This window comes from Ctenopharyngodon idella, chromosome 3 (assembly GCF_019924925.1).
Source record: "Ctenopharyngodon idella isolate HZGC_01 chromosome 3, HZGC01, whole genome shotgun sequence".
In the NCBI taxonomy this organism is placed as follows: domain Eukaryota; kingdom Metazoa; phylum Chordata; class Actinopteri; order Cypriniformes; family Xenocyprididae; genus Ctenopharyngodon; species Ctenopharyngodon idella.
In genome coordinates, this window is record NC_067222.1 from 22,946,296 (window position 1) to 22,974,279 (window position 27,984).

The following is a 27,984-nucleotide window of genomic DNA, read 5'->3' on the forward strand; positions in this document are numbered from 1 at the left end:
CTCAAACATGCATTTTAGTCTAGGACTAGCTTAAGCCTGGTCTGTGAAACTGGGGGATAGTATATTGTAGTGTATATGTAAAAAACAACAACAAAAAAAACTCTTAATGACACATTTTTGACAGTTACAGAAGTACATAACCTTGTTTAAATTCACAAAGTGGTTACTGAAAGCTTGAAAATATTTCAGGGAACAATAAAGAAAGACAGGAGCCGACGAGTGAAAATGAAGGCACCATATTTATTTATAATTTCTCACATTGCATTGATATATAGTCCAGTGATAATATCTGTTCACTATCTTAAATTGATGTACATCTTTTTCATCTGGTTTGCACAATAATTATTGTATATATGCACTCTTGTAATACTAAAAACAACATTTCTTTCTTATATCTTGATATATTTCCTAGATTTCTGTAATTACCAGTGTAACAACTATGCACATATTTGCATAAAATTAAATATGGTGTTTTATTTACAGAATATTTATCTCTGTAATGTAATGAAATTGCCAATTATTTTTTTAACCATATTTTTTTTATAAACATATGTAAAATATGTACAGCTTTAGTCTACATCCACAAACACACAATGCACATCCACATTTTACTTTACTGCATAATGTTCTATTATTCATTATATTCATTTTCATACTTCTGTACATTGTACTGTCAGTACAATGTTTGATCTTAAAGATTAAAGACAGTGAAAAATGTTAGTTCATACAGTTGATCAAAAAAACACTTTTTTTTTTCAGTCTCCTCAGCAATAAGATTCATAGGCCTAGTGCTTCTTCCACATTAGTCATTAAGCACTTTAAAGCCCAGGTTTCATCATCAAGATCTTTGTTCAGAGAAAAATTAAAAATCAAGCAAATGTCCATACCTTAGTAGAGAACCTTTGCTTGTTCATTCAACATCTGCACAGAAATCTCACAGGAAAAAGCTTGTTTGTTTGGCTAATGGAAAAATTTCATTGTTCCACAGGAACCATTTTGGATGAGTAGCAATAATATACAGTATATTATTCAGTAACAAGTACAAGTATGTGCTCTGCTTGTCTAATATCTTCAAAGCAATTGTTGTAAGTTATTTCTTACCGAGGACTCCACAATTGTTTCATCTCAAACATAAAACCTTGACAAATCAGAATTTGTCTTTCTTAATAAGATCGGTTTGATCATATCAACTGATGATCCCTTTGGCTTTCTGTTCTCTTGATTTCAGCAGTACCAAAAACACAGATTGCATTAAGTTTTAAAATGCAGATCCTCTTGATGTTTCACAGGGCACTTATTTGTTGTGATGTTTTGATTAGTTCTAATAAAAAAAATATTGATTGGGACAGTTGATATCGACTCAGTCAGTAACCTAGTTCATTTCTCTGGAGAGATGATGGGAACATCAGAAGATGGTGCTGATGGTTGTATTCTCTTTCCTTTTATTGGGTAATTTCATTTGGTTTTGAAGAGCTCATTGAACTCGTTGAGTACGAGCTCCACAATCTGGTTCTGAAAGACCATGTGCATGGTGATGTTGGACTCCTCCTGCGGTCTCAGCAATGTTGGGCCGAACACGATGGCCATACTTTGGACAGACATGCGGTTCTGCTCACCGTGCTCAATAACCCTGGAGGACAGATGGGTAAATGGATTTAGTACTTCTACAGACTTTCTTGAATTATCTGATCGCTGTTAATACCCGACACGAACAAAACCAACATAAGTGACAAACATGGTCATAATACTACTGACATATACTACAATAAAACTGAGCAAAAAAAAAAAAAAAAAAAAAGGTCCATACTTTCGGAGATGTCTGAAGAGAACCTCCATGGTGTCGTGATTGGGCAAAGGCAAGTTTCTCACCAGATCTCGTATATATGACACTTTCTGGCTGTAGTCACTCATTTCTAGAAAACAAATACAATTCTTGATTTTTATCCTGGTGAATTTTTTTTGTAGATAAAATAATAAAATATTTCAAAAAGAGTCATGAATCATACATTGAGTTCATGATGCAATGCATCATTTAGTAAAGAATCATACCAAATGAAATCGCTGTCAAAGCAAATATACTGTACATCACTAGTTTCCATGTCAAAAATATTATTTTTAGTATCTAACAAAAAACTGATTTATTAGGTATACAATTCATTTGTTCTCTAAAACGGGACAGTTACACTCACGAATGGCAGCGATGAACCTATCAAAAAAGCTGAAGGGGAAAAGAGGCTCAGGAAGTTCACGTAGGAAAAGCTTCAAAGCTCCTGTGATCACATGAATCTCTTCCCACTGCCCATCCTCCAAATCCAGATCCTCTTCTACAGAAAGAAAGGAAAATACAGTTTTGTACTGTCAATAAAACAAAAAACAATACATATACACACACACATATATATATATATAAACTTCATTGTTTGAAGGAGATCTCAAATGAATTTGTTATGATTTTACAGCAGTAACCATTTAAATTTTTACTAATTTATATTTTTACACTTTATTATTTTTTATGTCAGCACATGACTAGAACAGAATAGTTACAGTACAATGACAAACATTTTAAAACAAACTCTTACCACTTCGTAAGAAAACCAACATTTCATCAACATTTGATGAAATTCTTAAACTTTTTAAAAACATTGATTAAATAAAATTAGGAATAAAATCTTTAAAAATATCTGTAGCAATTGTGGTGTTTTGTTTATTTGCAGAGCATTCTATAAATTCACTGTGATATAGTGCACAGCTCAATCCTGAATGGTGGATGTGTTCAGTGAAACGGTTGAAACACAATAAAAGTAATTGCGGTGATCTTTCATGATGTGTCTAGCTCTTGTTTACCATGATCAGCTTTATATCGCAGCTTCTGGATGACAGCCAGGTTCCCGCTCACTCTGTAGATTCCATCTATTTTCAGACCTGTATTTTAACAGACAATGACACTTTAGATGACTTTTCTTAAGGCCCATTTACACCAAGAACGATAATTATATCATATCTTTTTGTTTATTATGAGCGTGCGCTGTAGTTTTATTGTCTGCCTCTTTAAATGCTCGGCCCTTTAAAGCAGAATGGATTCTGATTGGCTGTCAATGTCAATTTATCATTTATCAGCTAGAAAAAAAAGTTGTAAAAAAGTGATTCCAACGATATTGTTTCTCTGTGCTGTAATTGTTATAGTTGTGGTGTGGACTCTGCTGTTCGTTTACATTTAGAACAATTTTTAAAACCATTTCTTTATCGTTATCGTCCTTGGTGTGAACAGGCCTTAACTTAAACTCATTATCAGACACCAAAATGAATGCTTACCCCTTTTCTCAACAGATCTGATGCATTTTTCCATAAACTTGGGCACGGTTGTGTTTTCTCTATGACAGAGGGTGTCTATGTGGCAGCCAAACACATTCTCTGTAAACAAAGTGAAGGAACAAATTGAAAGTTAAAATGATTTACTATATTAAAACAGGAAGTGAATATAAGATAAGATCCAGTCTATGACCGTCAGCTTTTCATTGATACCTGCTTGAATTCTTTGAAACCGAGTCTTCAGTATTCATGGACTGAACAGTATCATTGATTAAATTCATGATGAAAGGCAAACGTTGAAACTAACCTTTGATGTAGCCCTTCTCTTTGACTGACTGCAGGGTGGGCCGCCTCTGGAGGAACTTGCGTAGCTTGGTACGGACACGGCCCTGTTCTATGTCTATGTTACTTGAGGAACTCAGTCTTGTTGCTATAAGAAAAATATGTAAAAACACAAAGATGCTGAATTAAGTCATTTATAACAGTGATGTACTTGATGCTCATCTGATTCAGTTCCTCACATTCAGTCTTCTTCTCTTTATCTGCAGGCAATTTTTCTGGGATGTCTTCCACTTCATCCTCTGAGTAATGGCCATGGTCCTGCTGTGAAAGATAACAACATATTTTAAACATCGTTTTAAGCAAATGTGATTTGGACAACTTCATATTTTCTGTTATACTGTATGTGGCCAGCAGGAGCAGCACTCACCAGCAGTCTGATGGTGTCCAAAATGATCTTGTGCCAGTCATGTATGATGCTGTCTGTGTCATACTGTATCAGATACTCAGAGCCGTGACGTGTCTTGAGCTGCTCAGTGACAGTATTACAGGCTTATTATTAAAAATACTACTACAAGAAAATCTCTAAATGGCAAAAGTCAACAATTATTGCCAGCAAACAATATCAAAGCCACAAATGAACATTTTTGTGCATCAGATAACGTACTTCTTGGCTTTACCACTCCTTACACTGCAGCACATGTTCTTAATAGCGCAAGAGTTTTAGCAGCATTTGTGTTTTATTGCCAAAACAAAGGTAACCAGTCACACTGGCCTATGATGACTAAACTCATCACAATGGAACAGATTTGAATTCAGAGAAACAATTCAGGCAAATTCAGTCTTAATTCGTGGAAAAGCAATGTAATAAATTTCACAGGATGCAAGTCCTTTGTTTATTTATTTTGAGATACTGTACTGCGTCACAGTGATTACCTCTAAAACATTCTTCTTGCTCGACTTTTCTTTAGACGCCCATGATAAAGTCGCTCCTTTCAGTTCCACTGTGTACTCCGGGACAATCTGATTGGACTTGGTCTGCAGGAGTCAACCAATGGCAATCAGTGTATATGAAAGCTGCTTTCTTTAGTAAACTTAATCAAGAAAACGGCCCCTTCCTACATAGGTGCTATGCGATTTCTCTATATCCACATTGTACCAAACTAGGAGTGCCAATAACCAATAAATGGCTGATATTAAATTCTACACTATTTTGTTTAAATAAGCAAATGTTTAAATGGTACAAGTCAATTTAGGCATCACAACATAATAATGTAGAGTATGAAAAATGGATATTCATTTGGAGATCTGATTTCAAGATTTTTTTATTTTTTATTAAATTATCATCTTTTAAAAGATTTAAAGATTATGATAAAGGTAATCTGTATGTGAAAATAGAGTAAATGAGCATGTAGAGATGAATATAAACAAGTATATCCAATATAGTCTAATATGATAATTAAAAAAACAAAAACAATATTAGCTGATAAGTGATATGTTACCGATCTATTGTGTATCCCAAATTATTAAGTAAACAGATTAGGTGAACTTACAGACATCCCAGCAGGTGTAAATTTTGGGTCTTTGTGGAAAGTGAGTATGCCATCATGAAGAACAGTCCACGACTGCGCCCAGTTCTTCCTGCAAAGACAGCAGCAGAGATTTCAGAGCAGAGAGACTTGGTAAAACACTTTAAAGATCACATTCTCTTTAATACTCTATTTACTCTATTCTCAGAATCTGAGCAACATATATGAAAGGGAATCTTTATGTAAACTCTCTGTGGCGTGAAGCAGGGCGGGGCCGAGAGCCGTGGGAGCGGATGTTAATGAGCGACACCTGGTATCGAGTCCCGGGGTGGAGCTCCGGAAGGATAAAAGGAGGAGTGACGACAGTGCAAGACGAGAGAGGACTAGGTCTGGGACTTTTGCTAAATTCGGAACCGCATACTAGCATACTTCTCTTACTATTTTTCCATCTCTTTCTATGGCAGGAGGAGTAAGAGTAGCATGCTAGTATGCGGATCCAAATTCAGCATGTTGTGTTATATGTGGCAGTCGTCCATGAGGGGGTGCCGCTTCCTTTCGTTTTGTTGTTAATGTTTGTTTTGCTATTAAAATTATGCTGAACGTTCACGGGTTACCGCTTCCTCCTTCCCTGAGCCTTGAACATTGTTACACTCTCATTAGCCAGAAGTGCATAAAGAAAAGCATGGTTTCCCAAGCTGGGTTTGTGACTTGATGAGAAGTTAATAATTAATTAAATAATAAAAACGGAAAAAACAACAACAACAAACAAAAAAAAGATGAAATATTTTATTTGTTAACCTGCATGTCAAAGTACCATAAACATGCAAACGTGTTGTCAAATTATTAAAATATTTACTGAAATAAATATTAATATTACTACTGAAATTAATATTAAATATTAAGTAAATACTTTAGGTCAAAGGGGTTCCGTTGACAGAAATGTTTGGGAATTCAAATCTAGGGTAAATCATAAAAACTAAGGATATGTTTACACGACAACGATGTACTAAAAACAGAAACTTTTTTTGCGTTTTTCGCGTACGGACAACAACGTTGTCAAAACTATCCCCGTTCACATGGATCCACAAAAACGACTAAAAACACTGTATTATGCTGCCAGTACAGTATTTGGTGGCCATTTTGTAAAGAAACACTACACGCCTATAGACTAAATACATATGCGCATGACGTCAAAGTTTTCACAAATTCGTGTTTTTGTATCTTACACAGAGACAATATATTTTTCAAAAACTTGCACTTTGAAACCCATTTTCAAAAGTTAGCATTTTCAGGCACCCAAAATGCAGTTTTTGTGTAAATGAACGGCCAATACGCATAAAAAGTTTTCCATTTTTAGATGAAAACGGTGTCGTGTAACGGCAACTAAACAGATGACTGATTTACATGACTGATTTTTTTCCCCCATCAATGCTTAGGTGAAGTATGACTATACTGTTTAACCACAGATAAAAGCTGTGAATTTAAGGCCACACCTCAGCCTCTTTCCATTCTCAGCCACTTTGGTCTTGTTGAGAATCCCAGCCTTCTCCATTGTTGACTGTTGAATGCAAAAGACAAGGAGTTGTTTGTCAGATTTAAAAAAAAAAATAATAATAATTCAAACCATGGACAAACAAAAAGCTCTTTTTGAACATTAAAAATAAACCATTTAATCATTTCATAATGACAAGTAAACAAGAACTAAATTTCAGAGCTTAGAGAGCTGGTAAATGTTGTGTGATGTGAGTGCAACAGTTGTTAAAAAGTGTGTGTTAGTGCAGGTCTGTTGGTAGAAAGTTAAATGAGTAATGACGGAATAGCATGCCACAAAAAAAACATTATTTACAGCTACTGATGAGCGACAAACATTTTAAAGCCAAGAAAGACCATCAAAAAACAAGCAGTGATGTTAGTTTTTGTCTAATGCATGACATGTTAGTTTTGGACCCCAATGCAGACAACTTAACAGGCCTATTATACAAGCTCAGGACGCGTACATGATGAGAATGTGAATCTGTGCTTTGACTGGACAGGTTTCTCCTCCGTCTTAACTTTTTATCCTTGAGAAAGGAAACAAAATCATGGGTTCTCACATAATCTTGGACTTCTTTTTATTGTCATTTTTTTTTTTTCAAAAATATATTGCATATTTTTTTATATTTATATCAAAACACTGATAACTAAACCAGAACATCAGAAAATCATATATTTGAGACTTAAAAACAACTTTTCTTTTATCAAAATGACTGGTTAAAATTGGTTTAAGATCATGCATGCAAATGTGTTCTGTTAGAGAAACTTAACATGAATTAGAGCGAAATTATAATAAAACATGAATGAGACTGTTACACATGAATGAGTTTTGGGGAACTAAATGACATGAGTTACACGCTCCAACGAGGGTTGGAAATAACAGAGGTCACGTTACATACGTAATGCTGCGATTCTGGTGAATTCCCTGTGCTGGATGCATCACTGGCGTTGTCAGAGGCGATCCGCCTGTGTGAGGGGGAAAATTTCTGTTGGAGGAAATGAAGAGAAAGAAAAATAAATGAATATTAGGTGGTGGAAAGAGGTGCAGTGGTGTGTCAGATCAGGTACCAGATGTTTCCTTCCTTCCTGTTGTGGTCACTGTGATGTCAGATGCAGAAAATAGCTGAGAAAGAAATGTCTCGCATGAGAGAGAACAGGCTTTGCTTTAAGGGCATCCCTCACACAATGTGCTGAAACTGTGAAGAATCATTTTGGGTTATGTCCTCTCTAAGGGTTTATAAATCAGATAAATGTTAACTATTATATCTTAAATTATGAGGTTAAAAAGATCTGGGTTAAGAGTATCTAGAGCTGACACTCACCAGGTCTTCCTGAGACATGTTGAACTGGGCCATTGTGAATCTCCAGTTGTTCAAAACAGGTTGAGCATCTTGGTCTATTCCGTTTCCATTCATCGGCTGACCTGACGGGACTGAAGCCTTTACAAAGAGTCAATAAAGGTCTTATGAGTTTATACAGTTCAGGGTGAGACATGCATTTGTAAAGAATATAAAATGCTTTCGATTTTGACAAAAAAAACAAAACAAAAAAAAAACATGCACAAACCTCTGGAAGGGTCCACTGACATTTAGACCCATCTTTTAAGTGGTAATACAACTTCCCTTTGTCATCCTTAGACTGGATCCACTGCAATTGGAAGACAAAAATATTAGGCAGTCATTTTGTGAAATAAATGTCTGGGTTTATTTATTAAGCTATTTATTTTGAACAGCTCCATTTTAAACTTGTTTAAAATGATTTCCCTCATGATTGTCCACCAAATTAAGAATAAATGTTAAAAAGTTTGGAGCTGGATTGTTTATTTTGCAACATGTCCTCTCAGTATGTTGCCATGTGCACAGTTGCAGTATCATGAAGGCACCAAAAGAAGGCGCTAATACACACAAAACAATAGTCATAATTCTGCTATGCTTTATTTACTGTGACAAGTATTAAAAATGTCAAAGAAAATATCTTCTGATATCATTTCAATTAAATATGAATGAGAACTCACATGTATTGACATATATGAGTATTAAAAATAATGATAATTAAGTATTTCACCCACAGCACTGAAGAGGAAAAAACAGGACTATGGATCAGGGTTCCTAAACTAAATATGATAGCTTTTTCACAGCCTGTTTAGTAGTTTATGATCATTGTAGTATATTCGTTAGCAGTCCCAGTCTTATGTGTGTTTTCTGATAAACCCTCATCACCTTTTCTTGTGTGAGATCACTTGTGTAGACAGATTTGCCATCGGCCCCTATAGAGTGAGTCCAGCCCAGAGGGGCATCTTTACGTGGGTCCATAACAGCCCTAGGGATGACGGCACGCTTGACTGGGGGCAACTGAAAATCCTTAGGGAGTTGAAGTAAAATGTGGGAATCCTCACACAGATTTGTTGGGTAGTCCTCATCTGGAAGAGGTGGCTGAGGATGCAAAGAATGAATAAAAGATAAATACACCAAGAGACAGACAGATAGATGGATAGATAGATAGATAGATAGATAGATAGATAGATAGACAGTCTAGAGTGTAAGATTTTTAAAAATGTTTTTGAAAGTAGTCTTATGTTCACCAAAGCTGCATTTATTTGATCAAAAATGCAGTACAAACAGTAAAATAACTGTTTTCTATTTAATTTTAAAATGTAATTTATTCCTGTAATGCAAAGCTGAATTTTTAACATCATTACTCCAGTCTTCAATGTCACATGATCCTTCAGAAATCATTCTAATATAATAATGTGAAGCATTTATGTATTCCCAAGAAATATTTATTCTTATCAATGTTGAACACAGTTGTGCTGCTAAATATTTTTGTGTAAACCATTTTTTTGATGAATATAAAGTTCAAAAGAACAGCATCTATTTGAAACAGAAATCTAGAAAACTGTCAGTTTAAATGTAATTTAAATTTAATACATCCTTGCTGAATAAAAGATTAATTTCTTTAAAAAAAAAAAAATCTTCAAACGGTAGTGTAGATACAGAGACAGGCAGAATCTTACCGGGAAATCTGCCTCCTTGCCATGACTGTGTGCCTCGTCCGTGGAGGACGGAGGTAGCGATGGCTCCGGGGCAGTCCAAGAGGTTTGCTTCAAAGCGTAATTATAATAATAATGTCTCCCAGTGGTCTCATCCAAAAGCTGCACCCAGTCAGAGCCCAGTGAGTGTGCTGAGGATGGGGTGGGCACAGGCATGGGTGAGGTCACAGACTCCATACCAGCTCCTGGGTGGGGGCTACGGGGATCAGACCAACTGCTCTGTCCTGTGGCAGGGTGGTAGTAGTAATCCTTTCCGCTGTCGTGGTCAGTATGGACCTGCCATCCGGCCGAATTGGGTGGGGAGACGGTATCTGGGGCGGGACTGAGGGCGATGCCGGGTGAGGAGCAGGTGGAGGCAGAGGAGTTAGAAGAGCGAGGAACGGTCTTCTTCAGGTCAGAAACGTTAGCATACACTGCAGTGGTGGGGTCATTCTCAGTCTGATGAGAGAGAAGAAAGAAGAAAGGTGCTTTTACAAGACTAAATCTCATCTAAGGATGAAAAATAGAAATTTAGTTATCATCTACCAACCTTTATGGTTACATGAAGGAATGTTATTACATTTAAATTAATTGAAGTCACTTTTTGACTGAATTACAAGGAGATGACAAAAGCAAAGAATTGTTATTTCAGCCAGAAAAAGGTCCCATGTGTTACTTTGGGAGGTCCTGAGATCCAAAATAAGGAAGAATTCTGACATAGTTTGACTTTAGTACACTGTAAAGCCGTATAAGTTGGCAAAACTCAAAAAATTTGAGGCAATCAGTTTAAGTAAGCAGAACCGGCAGATTTTTATTTTGTACTCATACATTTTAATTGTACTTAACTGTTTGGAGTACATTAATTCATACATTTAACTTAAAATTATCATGTAACCTCAACAGTGGCGTGCACAAGGGGCGGGGGGGCTTAAGCCCCTGCCCCTTTGGTCGCATCGCGGTGCCCCCGCATTCCCATTTCTTCCCCCCGGAACGCGATTTCTACTGCGGGAGAAACCCACAACGCCCCCCCTAACAAGTTAATTCAGAAAATGCTAACTTGCTAATTTGTTAATATGTTAGCAATAGCATGGTATCACTTGCTGAATGAGTACAGCAATATAAAGTATTTAACATACTTGCTCTCAAACCAAGCCGCATGCATCACTTGTCACCATGATGGTAACTCTCCAAAAACCCACATTAACAGAAACTCTTCTAAATTAGCATAACAAAACATGAATCACTACTAAACAACTAAATCTCCCACTTAACATTAATCTTTCGCAAAAAAAAACAAACAAACAAACAAAAAAACATTATATAACACTGAATTTTAGCATTTACTCTCCGTTTCGAGTGTCATCGGCAAAGCATGCTGGGAAACAGTAATCCCAGCCCAGTTTCAGTTAAACTTAAGTGTGTCTAAATTAAAAGAAATAAACTCAAAGCAATGAAACAGTTCAGTTAAACTTAAAATATATCAGTTCTGTGAACTTGAAAGTAAAAGAAAGTTCTAAATACTCATAAAAGTTAATTTGACTGAACTAATTTGTTTAATTTAAGTTTGTCCTACTCAAACCAATTAATTAGTTTGAGCGTTAGGGTTTACAATAGCAAAGATTGAACATCTTAACATATCATTGGACTTCTTTAATTTTGTTGTGTACTTAAGCACTGAAAACCACACTCCTAAAACTAAAGGTTCTTTATTGACATTGATGGTTCCGTGAAGAACCTTTAACATCCATGGAACCTTTCCATTGGACAAACAGTTCTTTATAGTGGAAAAAGGTTCTTTAGATTATAAAAATGTTCTTCACCCTAGTTCTTTAAAGAACTGTTAAGTAAAAGGTCCTTTGGGGAACCAAAAATGGTTCTTCTATGGCATCACCTCAAATACCCTCTTTTGGAACCTTTATTTTTATTTAAATGTTTATGGAGTTCCCATGGAACACAGCACTAGCATGACATCATGTCAAAGTGAGGAGTGTATCTGTCTATGTCCCATGCAAGAACTTTCATTATTCATTTGTACAAAGATCTATAGAAACCTGATGAAAACAAAGCTATGGGGAGAAAATCCTGCTGGAACCGCTCCCTCGATTCAGGAAAGACACAAAGATGTTTATGTGGAATCAAATTCTCATCAGCTATCATATTCAGGCCTTCACTTTTTTCTCCCTTTTATGGAGAGCTTCAATCAAACAGAACAGGTCTCTGCACTTAAATGGAAAGTTAGCCCAATACTGTATATCATTCTCCTCATCTTGCTTGAAGCATTAACGAGTTATATAAAAATATATAGTTATATGGACAACTTGCAGTACATATACTTCAGAGTCATAATCACCATTTGTATGGAAAAATGCTACCTGGACATTCTGCTATAGCCAACTCCTCTTGAGGAAAAAAATGCCTTTCAAACATCATGAGGGGTAAATAGATGACATCATTTAAATTTGTGTTAACTATCACAGCATGGCTGCAGACTTTTGACCCGCACACCTGTGAAAGCTCGCTGGAATCCACAATGTGAGGTCTGAAAAACATCAACAACAGGCCCTCTTAATGACAACCTGTGTTTGTTTAGTCCAAGTGAAAGTTTCTCTGGATACCACGTCCTTCCAAAATTTGGATGCATCCAGATAATGTGTTTTCCAAAGCACATCACACTCTCTGGGGAAGGGAAGCCAAGATCAAAACAGAACAACGACCAGAGGTTTCCGCTGCACGCTGGACATTTGAGAAGAGATTGATACACGCATAATGGTGGAGTGTGGACCACTGCCAAAATGTACAGCTGTCTCACAAAAAACTCAATCACATATGCCAGCTAAAAAGAGTTATGTCCAAATAATGTAAAATTAATCAACTCTGTCTCTGTGTGACACCTGAAAGATGTTTATAATGCAGTAAACAGACCATATGTGTTTATGTGTGTGTATTATATTAATATAAATCTGTATATTTCAAGTGCTGTAAAAAGACCCAGAATTTTGAATCACATTTTAGCTTTTTCATGTTCATGCAGTGACTAAGCAGAAATAATTAAAGTATTAATCTCTTAATTAATATAATCATAAAATTGCATGTTAGATACTTGTACAAGAATTAGAAAAATGTTGTTTAAAAAGCTATGACAAGCCATTATTTATCATGATATTCATAATACTGTCATAGTATTAAAATAACAGTAAAAAAAATCAATCTGCAAAAATCTTAAGTGCAAGTAATGGATTTGCATTATCTACAATTCTGGTGTTCCATGCAGGCTATGTTATCATCCAAAATCTCTTTTATGAAATGAAAATAGGAATGAACCAGTAACAATTACAATTTATTTATGGTGTCAGATCAAGGCAGCAAATCAAAAGTAAATCATTTGACCATGTGACACCTCTTCTCTAGCAGTAACAAACTTTGAGTAGAAAATCTTTAATGGGTACACAACAGTTTCTGTTAAGCAAACAATAGTAGTCTCACAAGCACTGATGCAATTAGTGTGTTCACGATATCCTACCTACGTATCTGTCACAGCATTCCCACAAAACCCAGTCTCAGCTTCACAATGCTACCTTGTGTTTACCGCTTACCTTACGAAACCTCAGAAAGGTCTGCAGCCTGGGCATAAGTGTACGGCAAGCCTTAAGGATCACCTCTTTCACTTCCATCCGAACGGTTATCAAAATTAAATTCCTCTCATGAAAAAAGGACCAGAAAGCATATAAAAATTCAATAAATGGAGCAATTCCAGTTGGGTCCTCGCACCATCGGTGCTCGGGGCCTAATTATTGTGTTCAGAGCACATATGGAAGGATCGAGAGTTTCAAAACACCACAAGATCTGGAAACGCTTTTCCTCTGAAATAAAAGCTCAGCTTCTGGCTAAGAGTACATTATCAGCAGTATACAGCGAGTAGAGAGTCACAGAAATTGCGAATTATCATCAGGCTTTAGGGGAGGGGCAATTCAGATTATTTGACAGGAAAGCTAAAGGGGATCTCCTGAGGGTCCAACACGCATGTTTAAGCAAACACAGAAAGCTCAACTGGGAACACAAACTAACTGCTGTGGGTGGAGGGACTATCATTTCCTCTTGAGGTGGAGTAATGCTAATTAAAATAAACAAACAATCATATAAGCTCAGTAAACATCCTGTGATCTGTCAAAAGGTTACTTGGACAACAATCAACCTTTTAAAGTAAAACCAAAACTATAAATGCTGCTTTTTTCAATTTCACGTGCTTAAATTTCAAGTAATAAGCTTTAGTGTATGCAAAGCCCTTTAATTACAATAGGGGAAGTAGTTCTTGCAAACTGAAATCACAAATTTAGTTTCTCCCATTAGGCTACTTCCTCTTTCCTGTTGAACAAGCTATGTGCGAAGAACTGGGTGAGACAGGCTTCTGGTGTAATCAAATCAAGCGGTAAGAGATTACAGGCTGAGTTTTGTCATTCAAATAAAACCTCAAAAGCCTGATTTCACTTTAAAGTTGGCCCTATGGACTCATCTGTATCTCAAACAAAAGTGTTAATGGATGGACCTTTTCTTCCAAACGCAGATCCAGCATTGCAATCAGAGTCAGGTTTACAAAGAGTGAGATTTAACTCAAATCACAAACTATTACTAATGCTCATATTTTAGTAATGTTTCTAAACCTATAACTCAAGATATTAAACTTTGGCGTGTAACTTGTGTATAAAATTGTTTGGCTTGTCGAGGAGAGGTGATATAACTTATCGATGCAAACAATTTTTGGGCCAATTAATGATAAAATGTCCAAAAATATCCCATAGGCTTGCACTGAATGAGGGATCTGAGCCATGATAGTGTGGTGGGATGTTTTGCACAGGCAAGCAATGTAAATGTAAAAATAATTGTTCTGGTAGTTTTATTCAAAGCAGAACAGTCTACCAGAATTGGTGTTGAGGAAACTGCATTTGAGTTTGTTTGTTTGTTTTTTGTGCCATCTCAGTTGCAGAGTTCAAGAAGGACATCAGTTAATTACATTACCGTGATGTTTACATTCATATTTTAGAGAAAAACTAATGTGTAATGACTAACACTTTGATTTTTAAATAACAATCAAAATCCCTCAGGTTACAGGTAATTAAACATATTTAATGTAAACCCATGAACTACTCTCAACATACTTTAAACTGCTGAAAATCAATGTTCACTAAGTGGGATGTTTGGTTAATCATTTACGTTGCATAAAGTCTCAAAATAGTCTTATGACGTGACATTCCGGTGTAATTTGACCCCATTCTTGATTATTCACTTCTCAAACAGTTCTTCCTTATACAAGACAAACAACAACATAAACCAGGAATCCAACAAAGTCCTTTTCCTTTTCTTAGTTCCTTATCACTTAGGTCTTACTAAAAGCAATCCTAATTAAATATATGTGACCCTAGACCACAAAACCAGTCATAAGTCGCACGGGTATATTTGTAGCAATAGCCAATAATACATTGTATGGGTCAGAATTATTGATTTTTCTTTTATGCCAAAAATCATTAGGATATTAAGTAAAGATCATGTTCCATGGAGATAATTTCCTAAATATATGAAACATTTATTTTTGTGAGTGGATATGCATTGTTAAGGACTTCATTTTTTGATTTTTTTTTTTTTTTTTTTTTTTGCACACTCAGATTCCAGATTTTCAAATAGTTGTATCTACTAGTATATAATAGTTGTTCCATCATCAATGGAAAGCTTATTTATTCAGCTTTCAGATGATGTATACATCTCAATTTAAAAAAAATTACCCTTATGACTGTTGATGGTCACATGTATCTGATTAAAAGTAAAGGAATTCATATCAAACCAGATGACACAAATATTAGTCACAACAAAAATCACGTGGACAGTGATTCATTCGGTCAGTTAAAGTTATCAGTGGTGACACCCTATCAAAGTTTAAACGCAGGTAAATAATAACTATCTAATGTTTTGAGGACACAAAACTAAACTTTCATCTGAGAATTTTAAGTTTGCTCATGTTGTAACTGCAAAATATTCATATCCAAAAGAGGCAGCATTAATCAACATGAAATTTAACCTTACAAAAAAAGAAATAATCAGAAGGGCTTTAAAAAAACAAAAAAACAATTTGCACCATATATTATCAATCAATGAAACCTGATTTACAGCTTATCACTGAGCAGATCAGAGAGGAATAGCCTTATCTGCTCACAATAGCTCCACTCCAGTGAGAAGGCAAAACAGACTGCAGAGATTGTGTGTACAAGTGTGAGAGATGGTGAAACAGAAATGAGTAAACACAGGGGAAAGACGCAATAATTCTCAAAGAAAAAAAAAGAAATCAGAAGTTAGAGACAATACGTTTTTTAGTACTTCAGAAAGTGCACACCACAGAACAAAAACAGCCTTAGCCATGCTAGGAGACCAGCTGAAATCAGGTAGATCGGTAAAACAGTTTAAAAGGTTGTTTTAAAAGCATTGTTATACTTTACAGCTACAAGTAACCAAATAGAAGGTATTAAGGCACAGCTGCTTAGAAACAGTATGTACTGTGAAAAGTACAATTTAAACAAAAATGACTTGATTCTTGTGACAACTACAAGCGAGGGAGTGCAGAGTAGCGCGAGGGCTGTGATCATTCGCGCGCAAAGCTGTGGAGTCTCGGGAGCGCTCATTACAATCAACGAAGCCGTCCAAAATTCGCGCGAATCGGTTAAGTTCTACCTTCATCGCTACTAAATAAATGAGTTGTAAAGTATAATAATACCTGTATTTGATTTCCGCTGGACGTCTGCGATAAATCTCACCTGTTTCTCCGACTCCTTAGCAGAGAGTCAAGTCCGCCTCCCTGGAGAGTCGCTCGAGCAGGTAAGCTACCAACAACAGGTTTAAGGGAGCGTCGACCCACCTTCGTTTTTAACTCTTTCTCTACCAAACACATGGGCAGATACGAATAGTACTTGCGGTGTAAAACGAAAGTGGTGTATCCTTTATAAGTTTATTCCTACATTTAGCTCTTCACAGTATTCCGGCCATCTGTCACGCTGAGGGTCAGAGGAGAGGACACGGTTAGCTGGGTATTCACAGTGCCAGTGGTGTTGGTTAGGGTGGGAGTTGTTCTTAACTTGTTTGGGTTTTAAGCAGTAAAATGAGATTTGGAGGCCTTCAGGAAGAACTCCTCCTTTGTTTTGTAAACGTGCTGGTGGCTGAGGGGCATTTTTGCAGGATTGGACCAGCTGTCTGTTCTCATGGTTGTTGCCAGTAGACAAATAGAGGTACAATTGCCTACACGTAGGCTATAATATTGACTCAGTAAAAGTGAGCCCATAGTGATAACAGTTGCTGAATTGAGCTCATAGACATGATTATGGTGACAACCATGTACCTTGACTTTGCAGTCATTAAAAAGACATTTAGCCTAATTAAAAATACGTTTTAAGCCTCTATATAGACAAACTATATAGAAGCATAAAGTCACCTGGGGAGAACATCTAAAGCTTCACACACAGTACTGGTTTTGTGCGAAACATTTGTCATGTACACTGATGTAGACAGACTAACAATGGCTTTGAAACCTGATACAGGTGCACTGAGAGCTCCACTCCCACTGTGCCTCTCCCCTTCATTTCCAAACAAATTCCAAGCTATTCCCAAACAATAGTGGAACCGACAGTCACTGCTTTCATCTATTTCTTGTATTTAATCAAAAGACAAAAAAAAAAAAAAAAGGTTGGAAAAACATCACGTTTTAGTTGAACTTTGTTGGCACTGTCCTCTATAACTCAGATGCTTTGGAATAAGGTAAAGTTCAGAGAAACTGAGAATATGAGAATGAACTTTCCCTGGAATTTTGTAAAAATGCTTTGTGGTGAAACTGAAATGAAAATGAACATCTTATATTAAATATATTTTCTTAGGAAGCTATTTCTTTAAAAGGTAAGCCAAAAGCCTCTCTCTTTCGCTCTCACTCTCCTCCTTGCTAGTTTCAGTGTTTCAGTGGCTTTATGACATATAATTATTTAAATTACCAAAACAGTAGTAGTGAATGAGACAACAATTTGAAAACAAGAACAAAAACCCCTCTCTTTCTTTCATACTCAGTCATTATCACTCTCCCTCCCTCGCTTTCTGGCAAATTTCAATGATCTTCAGGATCATTTACTGTTTTTGAAACTGAGAAGCTGAAAGCATCTGTCCTAATAATAGTAACCTTGCAGCTACAACGCCAAGCCTGACTGAGATCCCAAGATCTGTGCTAACAGTGTCTCAGGAGATTAACATGTTCCCTTTGAAAGTGTACATGCAAAAAGCTAAATTATTATTATTTTTTTTACTCTACCGCCAAAGGCGTGTTCTGAAACAAACAACACAATTAGGAATATTATCTTATTATATTTCAGGTATGAATTTGACTGAAAACATTACTTGCTAGAAGTGAGATGCAAACATGCCTATCCCGTATTCTTTAAGAGACAGCTGTTCATTATCGTACAGTTTACATGCTCTGTTACATCTCTAAAATTTGTTCACACGCATGAAAAAAGGGGATGGGCGACCTGACAACCTGTAAAGAGACATGAGTAAGTGCATTGCAGAATGAATGCAAACAGAAAATGGATTTTAATGTTTTCTTTGGATATAGTTTGTCAGTTTACAGGGTTGTGGCTATCATGGGATATTAATGGCATACGTTTTTATAAGATAAGAGTGTCTCTAAATGTCTTTAAAACACACAAGCTTTACGCTACCTCACTATATCCTTTCCTCGCTGTAGGAAAAGCTGTAATATCCTGTTCTGATGTCATGTAGGAAGGCCGTATTGTGAAACGGCTCTCCTTTATTTCCCATAGTTTTCGGTGCTTTATTTCATCTGTCTTTAAAACAGCTGAGTAACTACTTCTTAATTGAACAAAATGTCACTTTGATGGTGACTTGATCGCATCAAGATCATGGCTGTCTCAAAATTCTGTATGATTTTGGGTGCAAATAATGCTGAAGCTGTACTGTATACTTAGTGATAGATCATTTATAGTGAAACCCAATTCTTAGTCTACACTTGAATTTATGCAGCATGCCAACATCACCTCCCAGTGGCCATTTTGATAACATGCCCAAACATTTCCTTTGATAAATACTTTCTGTCCTACTGTTTTCCCTCATAAGGATTTATGCTCTATTGCTTACCAATCTTACCAAGCAGAGAGAATATATTTCTCAAAAATACACAGTTTAAAGGTCGAAAGTCATTATTTTATCTTTTGTTCTACAATAGAAATGGATCACAAATCTCTATAGTATGAAGATGCTCCATTCAAGCTAACTTTTCTCTAAGGAAGATAGAAAGCACAAATTTGAAATAACATTACAGTATATGCACAAAAGGCAATCCCGTCAATGTGCTTAAAAGATTGTTCACATCTTTTAGCAACAGCACAGGTTGTGTCTACAGAAATAGGTCAGTGTCATTTAAGGAACTGTCAGAAGTGAAATTTTAAAATGGAAACCAATGCTACAAAGAGGATTTGAAAACACACATTCTTATTTCTATCCGCAGAGTAACCAAGGCTGTAAACTGCAAGGCATATATGGTCTTTAAACTTAATTTTAAAGTTAATTCAAAGTTTGACTTTTAAATTAAAATTACACTTACTGCAGTTAAATGTATTTGAATTTCAATTCATTTGAATTCTCAAATTTAAATTTGAATTGGAATCTAAAAGGCATTATCAATTCAATTCTGAATGGGGCACAACACTTATAAACAGGTAAAACTGTACCTTTATTGTTTGAGGTGAGCATGAAGTGTTGGTCTGAGGGTTTGGCAATCCAGCAGGTGCTTTATCTGTCAGTGACAACAGGTCTAGATTCAGGTCTGATATGGATTCATAAATATTCTCAGAGTCTGGTGATGGCAGTGGTTCTGAACTGGAACTTTCACTTTCAGGCTCTATTGGGGGTTCCAGCTCGGGAGACTTCCTGTGAGGCCTGGTCTCATTTAGGTTCTTGATGACGGGGAGCTCCACAGGTTTGGCAGGGGTAGGTCTATGGAGAGGGTCGGCTGGGCTGAAGCTGGGAACTCTAAACTTTTCAGGCACTGTTTCAGCTGGAGCATTGCGAGAGCCGAACAGCAGATTAGTCGCATGATTCACCCTTTTCTTCTGCTGTGATGATTCTGAGGCAGACACAGTGTTTAGGGAGATGAGAGAATCTGAAGGTCCGCCATGTTTGTAAGAAGGGGGCTCATGTAAATCCAAAGGAACTCCAAACGTCGACATGCGGTTTTCTGTTTTGTGGTAATTCCCTTTGGAGCGAAATCTAATTGTCACCTCATCTGGTTTGCGGATCTCTGTGAGGTCAGGCACTGCAAGCCTCACATCAGGGGCTGGAGGCTCTCTGAAGTCTAGAGGTGAAGGGAAGTTGGGTGGAAGCTCTTTTACATATTTAGCAGGGATATAAAATGGCTTGGCTTGTTCATCTTTGCACACATGCCACCAATGATCATTTGTTTTGGATAGGAGGATGTAGCGCTCGTTGGGTTTAATGGACACCATGTGACCATCCCGTCCCTCGTATTCATATTCAAACTCCACCAATACCAGGCCCAGACTGTGTAAGGACGTCATCTTACCCGTCTCACCCATTCACCCCTTAAGGGAATCAAGCTGGAATCAAGGTTCAGGAAAGGCCCTCCTGTGGATAGAAAACAAATGAGAGGATTATAAAAAGCAGTTTGAGCATAAGACACAGATTACTGTTTAGTAGCTGTTCTCACATCTGAGTCATAAGCAAAGAGCACCTGCTCTATAAGTGCAAAAACAACAGCACTTTGGCTGACCTTCCTACTGGTCCAGCTGTTCAGACTTGACAAGCCTGTTTCAATCAAAATGAGATAGATCATACTACTCCTTCCGCAAAGTTATATCTAAAGTTTTATGAACTGTGACTGTCATGTCATGGTGCAGTCACTTCACATTCTGCAGTAAAGCAAGCACAGTATTTCATTACATCACAGTAGCACATTCCCAGAGCTCTGGATCATTTTAAGCTGACAGTGAAGATCATTAACCTCCACCTTTTGTCAACAGCTGATGTTTAACTTAAGAAAATCTAAGGCAGGCAACTGTGATGTAGTGCACTGATATGGACCAATAACTGAGGTTAAATGCCATCGTTATGATCAATGTCCTGAAGCAGTCAATCTAGCGTGGCCTCCACAGCCACTCAAGTAAGATTAGAGCACCCCTGTTTGCGATGCTCTAGTAGTTTCAATAAACAGGATAATGTCGTAGAAAATTGCTAAATTTAAAGAGACACCAGTGGTCTCTACGATTAATTCACGATGCTTTTGGGAAACAGCCCAGATCAATCAGATATATTATTATTATTATTATTATTATTATTATTGCATTGTAAAAAAGAATTGTTGGTTTAACTTAAAAAAAGTAAGTTACCTGGTTGCCTTAATTTAAGGTTCATTGAAATTTAAAAATTTGAGTTAATACAATGAAGTAGATTGGTTTAATCAACAGAAACTCAAATTATTATGTTATCTAAACCACATTAATTATTGAAGATGAGCTGACAGAAGAAAAAATGTGATAAATCATGAAAATAATTTTTTTACAGTGTACATTCATATATGTTTATAGGATTATATTGATTAACAGTTTATCTTGTTTACTCAGTACTCAAAGTACTTGAAAGCAATTCACCCTTGACGCAAAAGTGGTTTAATGTTTGCTAAGCATCGTTTATCAATTGTTAATCTTTTGTATGTGGTTTGACTACTGGAAAGGAAGTTTACTGTAATACGAAAGACAGATAACAGCATAGTGTCAGTAATCAAAGTGCTATTTGGATTCAGCTGCTAGCAAATTATGTAGAAATTAATCTGAGATATTAAGGTATCGACAGGAAATTATGTCATTGTCATTCTAAGGAACATTGTTTGATCTATTGCTAAAGCACTGGAGAGGTGATGCATTTTTGCAATTCTAAAGTAAATATTACAGTGCTGCACCTTTGTTTGTTTTTTCTAATGACCACTATTTCACTTGATCTTTTTAAAATATTAGGTTTTCGTGGTGGCTCTTTTTAAAAGACTTCCTTCCCCTTGCTGAGAAGGAGAGAGGAAGACTGGGTTGCATTGTCAGCAACACAAATTTGCTTTCTACAGATTTGAGATGTGTGTGTGTTCTGGTTATGGCTATGGTCATATATAAGTATATATTTGGTTGTGCTTGGTTAGGGGCCTCAAGATGTCAAGTCCCTCACCCCCAGTGTGCCATGCTCTTTTTAAACATCCAATGTGTAGTAGTTGTTTGAAGCTGCGTCAAATCAAAGCAAGCTTGCTTCTTCAATCAAAAAAATCTCCAAGGATCTTATGTGTAGTTCTTTTATGTCTAACCACAGCAGAGTCTAAACCACAAAGTAAACGCATGTGCTATGGGACTGTTTCATTAGATAAGCAGCATTTCAGACATGATTGGGTCAAAATCAAGTCAAGTCAAATTTTATTTATATAGCACAAATTTAACACAACTGTAGTTGATCCAATGTGCTTTACAATAAATCAAAAGTTAAAATAGAAAAGGAGGGAAAAAATGGAGATAAAAGTCAAATATCAAAGTCAATCAAACAAATTGTATATACATATAACATAGAACACCAACTATATAAAAAATAATATATATATATATATATATATATATACATGCACAGCATCACTCGAATGCTAAAGAGTAAAAATAAGTCTTTAAACTGGTTTTAAAAACATCCAGTGATGGAGAGGCCCTGATACACAAAGGTAGACTGTTCCAGAGCTTTGAGGCGGCTACAGAGAAAGCTCGATCACCTCTAAATTTTATGGGGAGCCAATGCAATGAGGCAAGGAAGGGGAGATATGATCCCTTTTTCTAGTTCCTGAAAGCAATTTGGCTGCCGAGTTCTGAACCATCTGTAAAGCCTGGGATACACTGCACGATTTTTGCAATCCTTTAAGATCATTACAAATCACACTGTGCGACATGGATCCAATTGAACTCGGGCACGACATGCATGTAAACTGTACGATAATGACACCTATCAACTCGTAGGCTACGATGCAAGTTTCTATAGAAGAATAAAACGTCATCAGCATGTGCTAGTGGTTAACAAAAATACCATGTTGAATCACACTTTGTGTGGTGAAAATAAAAAGGAAGTGGCGAAAGAAGAAGGGGAAAAGAGCTTGAGGTAAGCTGTTTTAAGTTTTAGCGCCATGTCGCTTTTATTTCATGTCGCATTTTTATTGGCTGGTCAGTAGACCTAGGTTGTCGCAGCAGACGCACTGTGCGATGATCATGCTGAATTTCTGACACTGTCAGAAAACTACCGTAGGCTATCTTTGGTTGCAAGACCGGGAAAACGGCTGTCTTTGAACCTCTCTCACTGTATGACGTAGGACCAACGATTAAGAGCCACGATCACAGAAATCGCCACGATTGTTTTTTATGATGGCAGTCTTTCGTCTGGGACAGCCAAAAATCGTGTATCCAGGGCTTAACCGAGACAGTGTAGATTGAGGTAGGCCAACAGTTGCAGTAGTCCAATCGAGAAGAAATTAGTGCATGGATCACAATTTCAAGGTCTTTACTAGAAAGAAAGTGTTTCACTTTTGCTACGGATCTAAGTTGAAAAAAGATACTCTTTACAACTGCATTTATGTGCTTGTCAAATTGGAAAAGAGGGTCAAAATAGACACCAAGATTTTTTGCATGATTGTGCAGGTTGTTTCTTAAAGAACCTAACTGTGTTTTAACGGAGTTGTTGATAGCAGCAGGACCCAGTAGAAGCACTTCGGTTTTATTTTCATTCAGTTGCAGTGAGTTATTTGTCATCCAGGACTTGACTTCATTGAGGCATGAGAAGAGATGATCTAATGAAAAGTCATTTCCTTGTTTGATTGGAAGATATAGTTGGAGGTCGTCAGTGTAACAATGATAATTTATGTTATATTTCTGGAATATTGAGCTTAAAGGGAGCATGTAGAGGGAGAATAAAAGAGGGCCGAAAATGGATCCCTGTGGAACACCGCAATGAATAGGCACAGAGGGTGAAGTAAATGACCCGATATTTACAGAGAAAGTCCTCCCCTTTAAGTATGAGGCGAACCACTGTAAAGCTAGGCCCTGGACTCCAACAACACACTGAAGACGTTTCAAAAGAATGTTGTGATCGATAGTGTTAAATGCGGCACTCAAATCTAAAAGAATCAGGATAGCAGAAGACCGCAAAATGTCATTTGTGACCTTCAGCAATGCTGATTCGGTGCTATGCAACGCTGTAAAACCAGATTGAAATGGGTCTAGAATATTAAAAGTATCCAGGTACGAAGTAAACTGTAAAAGTGCAACTTTTTCCAAAAGGTCAAGGTCAAGATGAAAATATATAATTAAATTACGTATTATATGCATTGATTGATTTGATTAATTATATATTTGCTTTTGTTTAATCACTTTACACAGAGATATGTAAAGCTAGCTTTAAAAGGGCGTCTCTTTAGAATTTCTTGTCAGACGTGCGTGAGTGATAGAGTCGGCTGTCATGACTCATGAGACATGGGAGATTTTAAAGTTTAAAAAGCTTTTAAGTTTGAGCTGATTGGTAAATTTATATTTAGTTGCTATATTTCATCATAATTAATAAATTAATCTGTGGATCAGGGTGGAAGAACACTTATTTTCTCAGAATTTGTTGCCTTTCTGCAATTCAGTAAATTTCTTTTCATGTAATTCAAATTACAGCTTCCTTTAAGGGATGGCCAATTAAATTCATGTTCCAACTCATCAACTGAAAGGAAGCCTGTTCTTCAGTTATGAATTTAAAATGTCTGAGAAACTCTCAAAAACAGTTCATTTGTGGGATATGTAAAAACACTCTTTCAGTCGGTTTACTCAATTTGCAGACAGACTGAAGTACCCTTACAGCCACTACTACAGTACACTGGAATGTAAATATAATTTGAGCAATTATATTTTAAAAAATTATTTACCACTCATTTGTCACAAAAAAAGATGAATTTAATAACTATTTTAACTGATTCTGCATCACATCATAGAAATCCAGAAATTGGGCGTCAAAAAATAAGGCAAACTGAAATTATTTGCTCTTAGCAATATGAAAAGGAGAAAAATCCACGTGGTCTACAGAAGACTTTGTCAGCCTCTTGCCAAAACAACATCAGCTGCTTTTTTTTAACAAGTTAAGACATGTCTCCTGAGAGACAAACAAGATGAAGAACACCACCCTTGTACACTTGAAAAAGCTTACAAAGAGAGTTTGTAGACAAACAGAGCAGTTCCTTAAATAAGGGAGTAAACAAAAGGCCTGACCACTTTCTCACTTTATAAACCAGGGGGTGGCAATGGATTGAGATGAGGCCTTGTGGTCTACCAAAGGAGCACATTGCACAATCCAAGGAGGGAATGATAAAAAGCACTGCCATACATTTGATTCTGAGAATATATCTTCATACTCATCTCATCTCAGATTGGATACTTGATGTGTTTCACAAACAGATCACCTTTGAAGGAGAGAGACAGAACCTGCTTGACAACTTTTGAGCCTGGAGTTGAACAGCAGCAAAGCAAAAATGACAGAAGCATCAATGTGTGATTCATTATGTTAGAGCAGTTTAAATAGAAATCAACTTGGAATTTGCACAAGATGTATTTGGGGGGGAGGGGTGTCCTTCCAGTTGAAAATGGCTGTTAGTGCAGAACAATTGGAGGAGGCCGTTCCCATTTAGACACTGTTTAAACACGGAAACTCCTTGTTTTTCTCTAGCCTGACTTGCTTTGACCTTGCTGTGCTGTCTGGATCTCTCACAGGATGTTCATGGCGGGGGGGAAAATGGTTCTCTATGTGATGTGTTCACTCACCCTGCAGCACCCAGTCATTTTTAGAATTGGATTTAGGGCTGTCCTAACACTTCATTTTATCCCCTGCCATATTTTGTCAGTCCAAGGTCTTCAACATCCTCATTATGTTTTGAATAGTCTTTCATAGCCTGTCAGGTGTGGAACATAAAAATACAAGAACAAAAAATGTACAAATATTAAAAGCTATTGTCTTCCCCTCCTCTTCCTTGTTACATTTTTGAGACTGTGCCAGAGACTGTGTACATGCAATAATAAAAGAGATGAGGAACCAAATAGTTCACGATAGCTTTGTTTGATAAACAGACTAACTTGTTATTTGTTGAAAATGATCAAATCTAATTTGTGCAAGTGTGCATTCAAACATGCACCAGGTTTGCTGTCAATAATCCCCAACTTCATTGCCTGCATAAATTGTGATATATATGCTATGAGATGTGAAAGCAATGTCGGACGTGATTTCTCAACATCTTTGGTCAGCTCATCACGCAGAGCTATTTTATAGCTTCAGAAGACTTGGAAATTTTCATATGGTGAGTAAATGACAGAATTTTCATTTTTAAAAGTTAACCAGTAAACCAAACTCACATGTTTACAGTGAAATGCTTGCAAAGTAAAGTATGATTCTAAACAAAACCTGCTGTGCTTTCAGATTTTAACCCAACCAAAGCAGTGGCCTCAGAAAGTCAGAATTATTTTAAGGGTGCGCACAAAGCAAAGACCTGAGGCAGAACCGAGATTCCCTTCGGAATGTGCCGCGTACTCGGATAGCTGTACCAGATCTGTGGTGTTCCAGTTTTCCTCCACACCCACACCCACCAGCCCAGTCACCTCAGGAATGTAGAAAGAGCACTCTTACTCTGAAGTCTACACACTAAAATGTTTAAAACATTTCCCCTCAGAGGGGACAGCTTGATCATGCACACTGTAAATGGATTAAGCATGCATACAAAATGATTCTTCTTATCTTTCTTCACAGGTTCCATTGAGCATATGAAGCTGAATTACTAAGGTCAGAGAATGATGAGATCCAAAGACTGACACTGAATGACAACGTTACTCACATCACAAATAATTTTTATCTCCATTTCACCAATCCGCTTGACAGTTGCAATTGATCAACGTGCCACCAACACAAAGCAAAACTCTGAACACCAAAAATCAAGTGCGTATGCTCTGATTTTTTGGTCTCACATGACAGCGTAAGATGGCTCACTGTGCCTTCTCTATGTAAACTGCAACAAGTTGCTGTTTATGTTGGCAGACAGATGTTTGTCACACAACAAGTCAGAACAAAAGGAAGGTAGGTATCAAACAGATTTTAAGGCTAAGAATAAAATGCAAAGTACTTTAAGAATGAATACAAAGTACATCTAAAGAAACCGAATTCATAGAAGATTACCTGCTCAGGCAGGATCGGAGCACCATCTTCTCCACACCTTTGTTTCCTTCTCTTCTTGCTCAAGTTACATTTGTAGGATCCGTCTCTTGTTTTTCTTCGTCTTTAAATCTCTTTTCCTTTCTCAGAAACTCACTCCGCTTAATGTCTTAGACAGGCTTCGGTCTTTTGCCGCCACCGCTTTGTCGTTCCACCTATAGCTCAAAGTTCTAGTTCTGACAGTTGTTGCTCAGGGCCAGTGTGTGTGTCTGTATGCTTGTATGTGGGTGGGTGTGTATACACGCTAGTGCTTTGTGCCAGTTTCAGCTTGCCTGCCTCCTCTGTCTGCATTCATTTCCTGTTCCAGCACACACATCATAGCTTCAGAAGGTTCAGACAGCAACAGGAAGAGAGAGATGAGGGTATGGTTCAACTGAATCATTTGAAAGAAAAGCCTCCTAACTCATAATAAATTTTTATTCCACAAAAGCAATAAAGCAATACACTGAAAAGATGATGTTCCTTATCAAATAAGCTCAACAGTCTAATGTTCTGTAATGTTACTATGTGTTTCAAGCTGTGTTATGCCTCATCAACAAATCAGGTCACCGGAAAGTTGGTGGGTGAAATCAATCAACAAAACAGTAGACAGGAACACATGACTGAGACTGCAACTGACAGGATGTTTTAACTTTTAAATAGTTTCCTTACCTGCAAACAGAAAGTTCATCTCTTCAGATTTTTTTTTGACATCTTTCAGGTCCCAGTGTGCGTTTAAAGGTATTTTTATGCTACCCTGTACTGTCTCTCTTGTGGTAGTTTCATACACTCCTCATGTCAACTACTGAATGACAAACATCAGCTTATTGCAAGAGTTCTCCATGCAGTTTCTATGAATAACACCCAGTGGTTGATTCACACCCATTTGGGCTCTGGTGGTTTCTTCCCTCCCTTCCAGTTTGCACAACCTCTGATCACTTTTAGGCTGCATGCATAAAACTGAACAACCTCTAAATATAA

The 27,984-nt window shown here is 36.9% G+C and overlaps 1 protein-coding gene across 4 annotated transcripts; it reads right to left on the bottom strand.

Moving 5' to 3' along the window:
• Positions 1-220: 220 nt before the first annotated feature.
• Positions 221-27,964, bottom strand: arhgap27l (Rho GTPase activating protein 27, like). 4 transcript variants are annotated; one of them, XM_051887748.1, is made up of 20 exons: positions 27,676-27,962; positions 26,989-27,345; positions 19,446-20,358; positions 9,664-10,137; positions 8,870-9,082; positions 8,217-8,297; positions 7,973-8,089; positions 7,550-7,636; positions 7,115-7,177; positions 6,611-6,675; positions 5,142-5,229; positions 4,525-4,626; positions 4,019-4,117; positions 3,831-3,912; positions 3,617-3,739; positions 3,313-3,411; positions 2,845-2,922; positions 2,190-2,324; positions 1,808-1,913; positions 221-1,630 (listed from the first exon to the last, which is right to left on the bottom strand). In XM_051887748.1, the coding sequence occupies exons 3-20, from the start codon at positions 20,307-20,309 to the stop codon at positions 1,456-1,458; spliced, it is 3,051 nt and encodes a 1,016-aa protein (XP_051743708.1). In that variant the 5' UTR covers positions 20,310-20,358; positions 26,989-27,345; positions 27,676-27,962; the 3' UTR covers positions 221-1,455. The 4 variants fall into 4 exon arrangements, with proteins under 4 accessions (XP_051743708.1, XP_051743709.1, XP_051743710.1 ...); XM_051887749.1 differs by lacking the exon at positions 26,989-27,345 and having other exon boundaries at positions 27,676-27,964; XM_051887750.1 differs by lacking the exon at positions 7,115-7,177 and having other exon boundaries at positions 27,676-27,963.
• Between the last annotated feature and the right edge of the window lie 20 nt (positions 27,965-27,984).